We start from the raw sequence: 12,254 nt of genomic DNA, 5'->3' as shown, positions 1-12,254 counted from the left end.
AAGAGAGCTATGTAGTAGAGTGATGTCAGTAAGGTGGTGGAATAAGTTTTCTACTGTCATCCTCCCAAAAAATAAATATTTGGACAATCACCCACTGATAAGGATACCTCTTTTAGAGTCTTGCTTCCAGATTCCAGCAGTGAAATTCCATCACTTCTTTGGAGCAAAAATATCTGAGAACAGATGTATTGAAGAGGGTAAGAACAGTTAATTACCGTTGGATTAATTTACTATCTGCAGTACTTTGTGAATCTTTGGGATTTTTTTTGTATATAGGATCATGTTGTTTGTTAGTTGTCTGATTGTTTTATTTCTTCTTTCCTAACTTGAATCTTTTTTTTTGTTTGACTCCTCTGACTGGAACATCCAGCAGTGTTGAATAGCAGTGGTGAAAGTGGGCATCCTTCTCTTGATCCTGACCTGAGGGGAACGTTTTCTCTTTCACCAATGAGTAGAATGTTACCTGTGGATTTTCATAAATGTCCTTTGTCAGGCTGACTAAGTTCCCTTCTAGTCTTAGTTTGCTGTGTGATTTTTATCGTGAAACTGTATTGAATCTGTCAAATACTTTTTTGCATTGAGATGAAGCTGTTTTTTTCCTTTGTATGTTAATGTTGTGCATTACAGCAATGGGTATTAGATGCTGAAGCACCCCTGCAGTGCTGGGATGGTACCCTGTGCCAGTGAGTAATCCTTAGTGCTACTGGACTCCATTTCCGAGTGTTTCATCGAGGATTTCTGCATCAGTGTCCATAAGGGATATTGGTCTACTGTTTTCTTATAGAGCCTCTGGCTTTGATATCAGGGTAATGCTGGGTTCCTGGCATCAGTTAGGGAGTTTTTCCCTTTCTGATATATTTTGGAAGCGTTTGAGGATTGGTGTTCACTTCTTTTTCAGTGTTTGGTAGAATTCACCAGTATACTGTCCGTTTCTTTGTGGAGGGGGGGCGGGGTGGTCATTTTTAATTACTGATTAAGTCTCATTGCAGATCTGTTCAGATTTTCTATTTCTTGAGTCAGGTTTGGTAATTTATATTTCTAGGAATTTTTATTTCTGTAAGGTTGATGTCTCCACTTTCATTTCTTTTTTTTTGAATAAACATTTATTTGTAAATTTAGTCAACATACATAATTGACCTAAAAACTTCAATAGAAGGATAAATTTTAAAACCACTTGGAAAGCCATCTCTATGAAGTGATTTTTCCCAGAACCAATGCCACATGAACACCATTTTAACTGGCAGAGCTTCCATAAGCTGAAGCTGTGTCCCTCCCCCACACCAAGTTTACCCTGACAGTTATTATAATACAAAGAGGAAAAAAAGTTCGGTATTGTTCCCCCTTGGTAGAGAAAAGTTCAACATAGTTATGAGACCAATCACAACGCAAAGAAAAGCTGCACTAACTACTACATTAGTAACAGATGATGCTGGTGTGAATAACTTGTATTATAGTCTAGAGCCCTTATAGATAAATCCCCCTCCCCATTAGTGTTTGCATTATCAGCTAGAGGGTTAGTTTAATATGTGGTAGAATGAGGACTTATGCAAGGTATAACACGCAAAGCATTTTACTACATAAACAAGTGCAGTCTACTCAGGAGAAAACCTATCGGTCTCTAAATTACACACACCTTAAAGACAACACTCTCCACCACATGTCAATGTAAAACATTTAATTTAAAAATGTCGACACTACAATATATAAACTAGCTATTGTAAATACACATAGTGTATTCTATAGCTGCCAAGTTTACATTTTTTTTTTTTTTAAAGGAAACTGTAAGTTACACTGTGGTTAAGACTTGTATCTTCACTCCTGAAAAAACCCACATTCTATCACAGTGATGTATGGTCAGACTTAACAGCCCCAATTGTTAAACACTTGGATCAAGTCATAACCAATTTTATTGCAAAAGGACCCTGTACACATTTATCAATTCTAGTACCTTAATAGCTACTGAACAAATCATTAACATACAGAAACATGCAACATGAGAAGCAAGAAATATCACCCATCCCTTCTGCATAATAGCAACTTGTCACTCCTCAGCAACAGTGCTGAGGTCTGTCAACAGTCACTTTTTGCATTCATCCTGAGCGAAAGATGGCATGACTTAAGTACAAATGCAACATATTATAAACAATTTCTTACAAAAAAAGTCACAAAATAAACCAAAGTATTTTACAGAATTTACTACAAAACACCATAAAAACTGCCTTCACTTAAGCTTTCATTTCTCTCCCCGTATCCGGCGAGCCAACTGGATGTCTCTCGGCATGATGGTTACTCTCTTAGCGTGGATGGCACACAGATTAGTATCTTCAAACAAACCCACCAGGTATGCTTCGCTAGCCTCCTGCAGCGCACCGATGGCGGCACTCTGGAACTTCAAGTCGGTTTTGAAATCCTGGGCGATCTCCCTCACCAACCTCTGGAAAGGCAGTTTCCGGATCAGAAGCTCGGTGGATTTCTGGTGACGACGGATTTCTCGAAGCGCAACAGTCCCCGGCTTGTAGCGATGAGGTTTTTTCATTCCGCCGGTAGAGGGGGCGCTTTTCCTGGCTGCTTTTGTGACCAGCTGCTTGCGGGGCGCTTTCCCACCCGTTGACTTACGAGCAGTCTGCTTGGTTCGAGCCATTTTCTTGTACCCAACGCCGCCGAGGTTTTAGGCCGCTTCTCCAACCGCCGCGCCGCCGCCGCCGCTGCCCAAAGACCCGCAGTAGCTGAGATACGGGAAGAACTCCTTGCAACCAACGGAAGAACTACTTCCAACGAGCGACCAAACCGCTCTGCGCCCCACTTTCATTTCTGGTATTAGATATTTGGGTTCTTTTTTTTTTCTGAATCAGTCGAGGTGTATCAGTGAGCTGTTCAAAGAATCAATGTTTTACTTGCTGCTTCTTTTTGTGTTCTTTTTACTGGCACCAACTTTAGTTTGCTCTTCCTTTTCTTATCTCCTAAACATGTAGCATTAGGTTGCTTATTTGCAATCTTTCTTTTCTAATATAAGCGCTAAAGTGTGATGAAATAAAAATTTCTATTTGAAGGCAGGACAAGAAAAATTAAACAAAAAGTTCTTTCTTCAGGCCTCCTCTCTCCCTCCGGTCCCTTTAGTGTGTAGAGAGATGTAGGGTGTGTCTGATGTCACATTAACTACAGCTCCTGCAAGGTAGAGTGCCTGCTCAGCCATCAAGATCAATGTTTCTCTTCCTTCTGATGCTAGCAGTGTAACTTCTTAAAACAACCGTGTTCTTTCCCAGCTCTGTAAGGGTTCATGGTGACATGCTCTCCTTTGTACATGCATACCTGGGCTACATATCCTTCATGAACTTTACAGAAAATATCAGTATGTCATTTTCATATACCATCCTTTGTCTCAAAAATGGAATTGAAGAGTAGAAACAACAAAAACTAGTACAATTACAAAACACTGCTGAAAGTTAAAAACAAATAAAAGGAAAGACACTGTGTTCGTGGATTGGAATATTTACTCTTGTTAAATATCAAACCACTTGGTTAAGAATCCACCTTGCAGGGGTCAGCCCCCGACCCCACCCATCTCTGCTCGCATCCCCAACAGCATGGCACGGGCTGCTGCTCCTTGCTCCAAACAAGATGCAGAATGAGTTGTGGGAGGCTTCACACATCCCAGGGAAGTCCAGTCCAGCCTAATGAACTTGAGCAATGCTGTCACTGGCCGGCAAACATGAGAGATATTATTAAGTGACAATAGGAACGGCTCATGCACGGAGTTTCAATGAAGGCCTCCAAGGGAAGCTGGCATTGAATTCCATTTTAAATGGACGAGGCTGTCACATTATTGAAGTGATTCTCTGAACTCTCCAGGCCCAGAGTGCTGTGCTAACAGAGAGCTTCTACAACCTGGAAAAGAAAACCTACAGGAGACTCACAAACGTTTTATGTTCTTAGTGAGGCCGTGTGGCTTATATGTTGATGTCTGGCAGAAACCAACACAATTCTGTAAAGCAATTATCCTTCACTTAAAAAATAAACTAAATTTTAAAAAATGGTGAACATGGAAAAAAATAAAGAAGAAAATGCAGCTTTCTTGTATTTCTGCACATCTAACACTGTTAATTAGCTCAGTAGAAAGGAATCTGCCTGCTAATGCAGGAGACACAAGAGAGGCAGGTTTGATCCCTGGGTGGGGAAGATCCCCTGGAGAAGGAAATGGCAACCCACTTCAGTATTCTTGCCTGGAAAACCCCATGGACAGAGGAGGCCGAAGAGCTACAGTCCATGGGTCGCAAAAGGATTGGACATGACTTAGCAATTAAAATGACAACAACGAGTGTTAATTACGGACACACTCACACCGGGCTGGGTGAGAGCACACTGGTGCTGAGGCAGCTTGCAGGGTCTCCCCCAGACCAGGCTGAGAAGACAGAGATGGGTCTAACCATGCCCCAGGGGAGCAGTCCCTCTGGGGGATGTTTTCATCGACAAACTGCTTCTGATCAGCTGCCTAGAACAGGACAAGCGTGAGGTCAAAACTCACGGGGTCAGCAGCACTGTGACTGTATTACTGTCACTATCACACAGTTACAGGCTGTACCTAGTGCTGGCCAACTGTTTTGAAAATAAATTCTATGGTCGTAGATTCAGTCTGTAGAAAACCTTTTTATACTACTTTACAGAAACCACACCTACTTTATAGTCAATCAAAAGTGCCCTGTTTATATAGCAAAGTGTTAAACAGTATTTTTCCCAATAGTTGTAGATAACTATCTTTTCTTCAATTCCAGGCTAGCAGGGTTCTTTCCTAAACTGTATTCTAGTACTAGATTTATTGATTTATTTGGCTACACCGTGCAGCCTGTGGGAATCTTAGTTCCCTGAACCAGGGCTTGAACCTGTGCCCCCTGCACTGGGCACCCAGAGTCTTGGCTCCTGGACCACCAGCAAAGTCCCTCCAGTGGTAAAGAGTCTGCTGGGAGGCAGTGGCAGTGATCTAGGACAAAGACCATAAAGACAGGAACCAGGCAGAGGTGCAGGATGAGAGGGGACACAGCAGGAGACACTTAGGACGTGACTGCCACACTGACATCCAGGAGCTTGCGGGCGTCAGGCTGGACGGACCCAAGCGTGGACTGACTGCACTCTAACCGTGGATGCCAGCTGTCTCCTGGAGCACAGGCTCTCTGATAAACAGAAGCCCTGATTTGTAGTGCTTGCTGACTTTCTGAATGAGCTCAACAATTCGCTGGCAAAATTCCTGATGTTCTGAATGTTGCTCATGTGGGTGGGAACAAGAGGGCTCTGGCACACCACTGATCTGAACTCCATTTCAAGAGGTCCCGGTGGACAACAGCAGTCCATTTTCAAATTCACGATGCCAAACCAAGTTTAAAGGGCAACTTGCCTACATTTTATTACAACCAAAGAGTGACTGATTCTGAATTATATAGGGTAGAGCTCTGAAACCTCACAACTGAACGTGGTATAAATGTGTGTTTTTCAATAACTAATGTTTTGCAAGGAGAAAATGTGGAGATAGACACTGAAGTTCTCATAGCATTGAGGGAACATTACTTCTGACTCCCTTGTGTTTATTTATCAATTTTCTGAAAGCCACTGGGTAACAGATGGTGCCACAACTCCAGACAACAATAAAGAGATCCTTTTCGTTCATCTATACTGTCAGTCCATGATTATCCTTGCCAACAGCAATAGGAACAATCCTTAACCTCTCCAAGGAGGGAACTGTGATTTTAAAGTGTTGAGACAACAATTAGAAATCTACAAGCTTGTCCACATATATACAAACATGCTTATCTCTTTAGCTAGAATTGGAGAATATGGTCCACACTTAAATTCTATTTCACAATAATTAAAGTGAAAAGAAAACTGAAGGACAAATGGTCCTCCAAACTCTCCCCCCAAAAAAGAATCCGCCTTGCAATGCAGGGGATGTGGATCTGATCCCCGGTTGGGGCACTAAAATTCACTATTTCCCCAAATCATCCAAGAGTCTCTAATTAGAAATGTTTGGAAAGCTGAACACAAAGCTCAAGTCAGCCTGAAACAGGCTCCAGCTGGGGAGGAGTGGGGACCGAGGCTTGGTGAATGGACAGGAACCTGTTCCCATCCTGCATTTCGTAACCTGACCCGGCTGCTCCAGAATCATGCTTTATCTTCAAGAAGGACTCATTTCAAGCAGAGGTTTCTTCATGTTCCTAGAACAGGAATGTCAAGTGCCAGGCCTACTTTCAATATTCCCGAGTCTGGAATGCAAAGCTCCTATATCCACCTTCCAGCTGTGATCAGAGTAGCAAAGGTAGCAAAGCTAAGACCAAGACTTTCTCTCTCCGCAACACTTTACCTTCTAGAGGACAATTCTATCATAAAATGTCAAAGCTAGAGGAGAAAAATGTGAAGGAGAAAACCTACAAAAATATTCTAAAATGTCAAACACAATCACGTCAAATCACAATCAAGGAGAAAATTTGGGGATAAACGTCTATAAAGTTCTCATAGCATTCAGGGAACATCATTTCTGACTCCCTTGTGTTTGTTTATTTATCAATTTTCTGAAAGCCACTGGGTAACAACTCCAAACAACAATAAAGAGATCCTTTTCGTTCACACATTACACAACCATGTGTAAATATAATAAGCCGTAAGTGCACCGATCTGTTCATATTCTTGCGCTGCTGATACAACCTAACGTCCCATCAGTTACTCTCACAAAGTCTTCTGGGCATAATTTCCAAGGCACATGGGATGCTCACACACACCACTAACATCGACAGCTGTTCATCTGGCCATAGCGCCTGTTTGCTGTGCCATGATTCGGTGCTTGTACGAGCCTGGATACACCTGCCCTTCTATGTCCACTGTGATCCTAAGCTCATCCTTGACCACGGCCTAGTCCCTCACCCAGGTCAGCATTCACTTCATCATGACCTGGATAAACTGTGGTACAAGAGGGAGACACACACAAATGCCTGCTCTCTGGGGCTTTGGGAAGATGAAGTCACTGGTGGCTTGGATCAGAGTTCAAGACGGTCTCTAAACATACACACAGGGGCCCTATCTGCTGACTCCGGGGGACCTCACATCCAGGGCTCCCACCCTCCCCAAGTTCTGCCGAGGATGTTGGGGTCAGTTGCCTGGTCAACCAGGCACCTCACTTGGGCCTCTTCTGAAAGTCCACTCTCAGGCTCCTGGGCACGAACGTTATGCTCTCGGCTTCCTCGTGCCACAGCGACATAGTCTCTGAAGGCAGGCTCCTTCTCGTGGCCCAGCAGAAGCTCATCACTGGAAAGAATATCAAGCAACACATAGACACAAACTGCACGTTATTTCTCCAGTCCAAACCAGACGCTCTGTCTGGTCACATAGCATACTCTCTGCTGCTCATGACCTCGAAATCAAGATTCCATCTGCAGGAAAACAGAATACTGCTGGGAACATCTGTCTGCAAGCGAGTGTGTGTGGACTCTCACTTCCTTGGGTTCCTACCTAGGATGGCACACAGGGTCATGCGATGACCCCATGTTTGACTTTTTGAGGAACTGCCAGACTGTCTTCCACAGGGACTGCACCATTTTACATTCCCAGCAGCAACAGCTGATGGCTCTGGTGTCTCTACATCCTCACCAACAACTTGTTATATTCCAGTTTCTGATTATATTAATAGCAATCCTAGTGGGTATAGAGTCTCACCTGCATTTATCTGATGACTAATGATTTTAAGCATCTTTCCATTTATTTATTGGCCATTTGTCTATGTTCTTTTATAGAAATGTCTGTTCAAGTCCTTTGGTCATGTTTTTAATTGGGTGGTCTTTTTACTATTCAGCTATGAGAATTTTTTAATGGGTTCTATATGCAAGTTCCTTATCAGCTATATGACTTTCAAATGTCTTACCCCATTCTGTAGACTGTATTTTCACTTTCCTGATGGTATCCTCTGAGGCACAAAAGTTTTTAATTTTGATGAATTTATGCTTTTTTTTTCTCCTTCTCTTCTGTTTTTGGTTTTAAACTTAAGAATGTCAAATGTCATTGCTAAATCCAAGGTCCAAAAGATTTACCCCTATGTTTGCTTCTAAAGATTTTATAGTTTTAGCTCTCACAGGTAGGTCTTTGATCCTCTTTGAATTAACTCTGTATACCATTTGGGGTGGGAGTTCCACCTTCATTCCTTTCAGGGATCTTTGCTGGAAAGACCACTGAATGGTCTTGGCATTTTTGTCAAAAAACAACTGACCATGGTCACTATTTACTATTAATTAATGGGAAAGCCCAACTTTTTTCCTTCTTGTGAATCATTTCTGCAAATTTGTATTTGTTGTAGACCTTAACCAGAAAAACATGAAAGCTAGGCAGCAGGTTAAAGGTAACCTAATCTGCATATGTATTAATGAGCTGCCACTATGCTCTGTGCACCCAAGGGCTCTGTCACCAGGGTCACGTTTATTTGTCCTGAGAAAGGATAGAAGCAAATTTAAAAACAACATCTCCTCATGCAGGAGAGATGTCCAGGACTGTGGTGAGGGGGCCCAGGCTGATTGGTGTGTGTGTGTGTGTGTGTGTGTGTGTGTGTGTGTGTGTGTGTGTGTGTGTGTGTGTGTGTGTGTGTGTGTGTGTGTGTGTGTGTGTGTGTGTGTGTGTGTGTGTGTGTGTGTCTGTGTGTGTGTGTGTGTGTCTGTGTGTGTGTGTCTGTGTGTGTGTGTGTGTGTGTGTCTGTGTGTGTGTGTGTGTGTGTGTGTGTGTGTGTGTGTGTGTGTCTGTGTGTGTCTGTGTGTCTGTGGTCCAGGAGTGTGGTGAGGGGGCCCGGGCTGACTGGGGCAGGGGTGTGTGTGTGTGTGTGTCTGTGTGTGTGTTTCAGGGATGAGTGGGGTGTGTGTGTGTGCCTGTGGTGTGAGTTTGGGTGTGGGTTTTAGAGTTAGGACCTCACTGGGCTGACGGGGGAGTGGTGTGTGTGTGGCGGGGGGGGGTAGGGGGGGTGGGTATGTGGTGTCAGGACATTAAGAGTCAGGACCTTGCCGGGCTGATTGGGGTTTGGGGTGTGTGTGTGTATGTTTTACAGCCAGGACCCCGCTGGGCAGTGAGAGGTGGCCTCTGCATGCTGTACCCCCTGCGTTGTCAGTGGGAATGACAGGCTGATAGCACAGGCTGAGTACATACACACACACAACACACACACACACACAAATATGTTTAGTGATTCTCCCGGGAACAGCGACATGTTGGTGTGTGTGTGTTTTTCCACAAATAAATGCTTACCAGGTAATAACTGCTGGATTGGCACCTGCTAGCTTTCTCTTAGCATAATGAATCTTCTGCCGTGGATACCAGTTTTGTTCAGTTACATTTATTTCTTGAATCCATGATCCCCCTTTTCTCAGCATTGTCTGTTCAAAATTCTGAGGGAAAGGAACATGATTGTCTCTGCTTAATGGTACATACGGTCACATTCAAATAGACCCAACAGGTAGCGATCTCAAAATAAACTGAGTCTCTAGTCGGGAAGGGCTCTGCGGCTTTTTACGCACTCTCCCTGCAGTGCAAGCGACAGTGATGGTGACCGTGAGGTCTACACTTGGGCTTCCTGCGGCCCTCCCTGTGGAGGTGTCACTGCTGCGCTTCCTCCTGGGGGCTGAGCTGAGGACGCTCAAGACCGGTCTTCACAACCAAGGAAGACCTTGTGTGGAACAGACTCAAAACTAAAACTTGTCTAAAAGAAACCAAACCCCATCATCAAAGGGTTACAAATACTCTCAAGTCTAACAGTGTCCTCCAAATAAAAGGTAGGTCTCTTGTCTGATTTTCAAGCTAAATGATCCCAAATGTTAACTTCGAGAGCTGCACAGAACCAGGTAAGCACTTTGGTAAACACATCCCCACCAGGAGACAGGAGAGGCGGTCAGTCACGAGCACACTGGAACAAAGCTGCAGAGTGGGGAGAACCACCGACCTTCCAGTCAAAGGATGGCTCCTTCACGAACACGTCCATGGTGGTGGTGAGCAGGTTGGCGCGTGAGCGGAAGGCCCTCAGCGCACACACCATGACGCTGCTCACGAGCCCCGTCTCCTTCAGTGGTGACATCAGGTTGATGAACTGGCGAGTCAGCCGGAAAGGCATCAACTCAGGGACAGGCAGAAACTAAAGAGCAAACGAGATGCACGGCAGGTGAGTGAGGCCTCCTGCAGCTGTCGCTCATGCATGCAGAGCACACCTGCTCCCCTTTTCCTGGAACTGGCCATATGCGTGTGAGGTCACCGTGCCCAGGAGCAACCACACGGTCTGTGCACGCAGCCACACAGCCCAGAGATGGAGAGCTGGAGTCTGACATCAGGAAAGCTGTGCATCTAGTCCACGCAAGACGTTCTGATGAGCCTCCTACCTTTTTATAGGAGCATGTGATGTAATTAATCTATCAGCACACTGTCTACAACCACCTGAACAAGGCTGAAACAAAGCTGAGACTCTCCCATTTTGCAAGAATGACTACTTTAATGATCACAGCAGGCCAACTGTCCATAAAGGGGTCAAAAAGCTGACGACAGGTCCACCCCAGCAAAGAGCAGGGCGAGCTCACCTGGGTGGCAGAGCCGAATGCATGTCCAAAGTCAATCCCGATTATGCCGCCCGTCTCCAGGCTCACCATGAAGTTGTTCAGATGCCGGTCTCCGATGCCCAGAATCCAGTGGCCGACGCACAGGAGTGCGTGGGAGGTAGTGAAGTGGTTGCGAAGGGCCAAGAAGGCCTCAGGGCCAGTGCTCATCTTCAGGAAGGCCCGCCTACAGGGGACGGTCATGTGGCCTCTGCCCCAACCCTGCCCCTCCCCCACAGGTGTAAAGTCAGAAAGGCACTTACTTTAAGAGATCTGCAGGCACTTTACTTTCTCTTTTCCTAAAAGATGTGACTGCTTCAGTGCGATTAGCTACTCTATGATTTAATCATAGGAAATGTCTGATTAGAACAAACTTCTCATGACTTAAAATTTAAAATTTTTTGTTAAATTGAAGCTCCAAGGCAAAATTTTCTCAGAAACAAAGTGAATGTACAACTTTGAGAAGAATGAACTAGTTGGAACAAGGGGATGAGAACACCACGTACTTGAACATGAGGGGATAGGCCCCAGGGTCACACCTTCGCACCATCATGATCAGCCATTCTCTGTACTCAGATGCGGGTGCCCGGTGGTCACTAACATGCAGGAGAAAGAGAACCAGTGTTAGGAAGTTATCGAGGGCAGCTGACTTCAGAGGCCCCATCACCAGGGACTCACTGCAAATTAGTGAAGAGGCAGGAAAAACAAATATGACTTAAATCATATTTAATATTAACACTGCACTCCTGCCACCCTGGGTCAAGAACTTCAAAATACCACTATTCATTTTGAATCACTCCTCAAACCCCATGGCTACTTCCTGTGCAAAAATGCAGGGGTAGACTACCAGATACAAGTGACATCCCACTTCACAGAGAGGAGGAAGATGAGCTGATGATGCAGGCAGGTTCCGAAGGCCCTGGGGAGGGGGGACCCCTCCCAGCAGGATGACAGCACCACACACAATCTGTTCACAGCAGACCAGTCACTAACAAACTACACAGCCACAAATTACTTGTTGACGGCGGACTGTCTGCTTCTGTCATTATTTAAACATTGCCACACATTTAAAAATATTTCCAATAAGGAAATACAGACAAAATCCACAGTAAGTGTAAAAAATCATTTTCTTAAATGACGATGGATTTGAGCTCAATTTGAAAAGCTGCTTTTAGTGATGCTTCACAGACAAAAGGCAGTGTCAGGACAGGTGGAAACACCGTGTGGCTTGTAGAGCCACTTTGGGGTCTGTATCAAAAGCTGAAGACAGAACAGGGTTACATGTGCTACTTTGTAATTAAATCACTTCAGGTGAAGCTTTTCTGAGCTGCTACTAGGTTAATTTCAGGAAGAGATGATTTCAATCTAAATTCTCTCCCAGTTACCAATGGACAAAAATGTGTAGGCAGGAAAACTATAATGTGCAAATTAAGGAAAAAATAGCAAGGATTTTAGGAACAGGGGGCTCTTTTATTTTATTTTAGGGGGCTATTTTAAAAAGGTAGTGGAAACTAATTTATATGATTCCTATTTGAAAGTGAAAGTCACTCAGGCAGGTCTGACTCTTTGCGACCCCATGGACTATACAGTCCATAGAATTCTCCAGGCCAGAACACTGGAGTGGGTAGCCTTTCCCTTCTCCAGGGGATCTTCCCAACCCAGGTC

The 12,254-nt window shown here is 44.4% G+C and overlaps 3 protein-coding genes across 4 annotated transcripts in view; all 3 read right to left on the bottom strand.

Annotated features, from left to right (window-relative positions):
- The window catches only part of SPIDR (scaffold protein involved in DNA repair), a 274,921-nt gene extending 274,754 nt beyond the window's left edge, over window positions 1–167 (bottom strand). Inside the window, exon 1 of the mRNA XM_081498011.1 lies at window positions 108–167. The gene's annotated coding sequence lies outside the window, so the exon portion shown is untranslated. The remainder of the gene's footprint in view (window positions 1–107) is intronic.
- Window positions 168–1,660: 1,493 nt separating this feature from the next.
- Window positions 1,661–2,711, bottom strand: LOC145509370 (histone H3.3C). Its single transcript, XM_081498016.1, has one exon. The coding sequence runs from the start codon at window positions 2,639–2,641 to the stop codon at window positions 2,234–2,236; it is 408 nt and encodes a 135-aa protein (XP_081354142.1). The 5' UTR covers window positions 2,642–2,711; the 3' UTR covers window positions 1,661–2,233.
- Window positions 2,712–5,369: 2,658 nt separating this feature from the next.
- The window catches only part of PRKDC (protein kinase, DNA-activated, catalytic subunit), a 129,830-nt gene continuing 122,945 nt past the window's right edge, over window positions 5,370–12,254 (bottom strand). For both annotated transcript variants that reach the window (XM_081498002.1, XM_081498003.1), the window contains 6 exons: window positions 11,096–11,185; window positions 10,853–10,924; window positions 10,575–10,776; window positions 9,950–10,138; window positions 9,259–9,398; window positions 5,370–7,284 (listed from right to left, as the gene is read on the bottom strand). In XM_081498002.1, coding sequence (XP_081354128.1) covers window positions 7,080–7,284; window positions 9,259–9,398; window positions 9,950–10,138; window positions 10,575–10,776; window positions 10,853–10,924; window positions 11,096–11,185 — 898 coding nt within the window. In that variant the 3' untranslated portion in view covers window positions 5,370–7,079. The remainder of the gene's footprint in view (window positions 7,285–9,258; window positions 9,399–9,949; window positions 10,139–10,574; window positions 10,777–10,852; window positions 10,925–11,095; window positions 11,186–12,254) is intronic.

Source organism: Giraffa tippelskirchi, chromosome 6, assembly GCF_054371585.1.
Source record: "Giraffa tippelskirchi isolate mGirTip1 chromosome 6, T2T-mGirTip1v1.2.pri, whole genome shotgun sequence".
Lineage (NCBI taxonomy): Eukaryota > Metazoa > Chordata > Mammalia > Artiodactyla > Giraffidae > Giraffa > Giraffa tippelskirchi.
The sequence above is the reverse complement of the archived record's forward strand: the minus strand, read 5'-3'. Positions and strand labels throughout refer to the sequence as shown.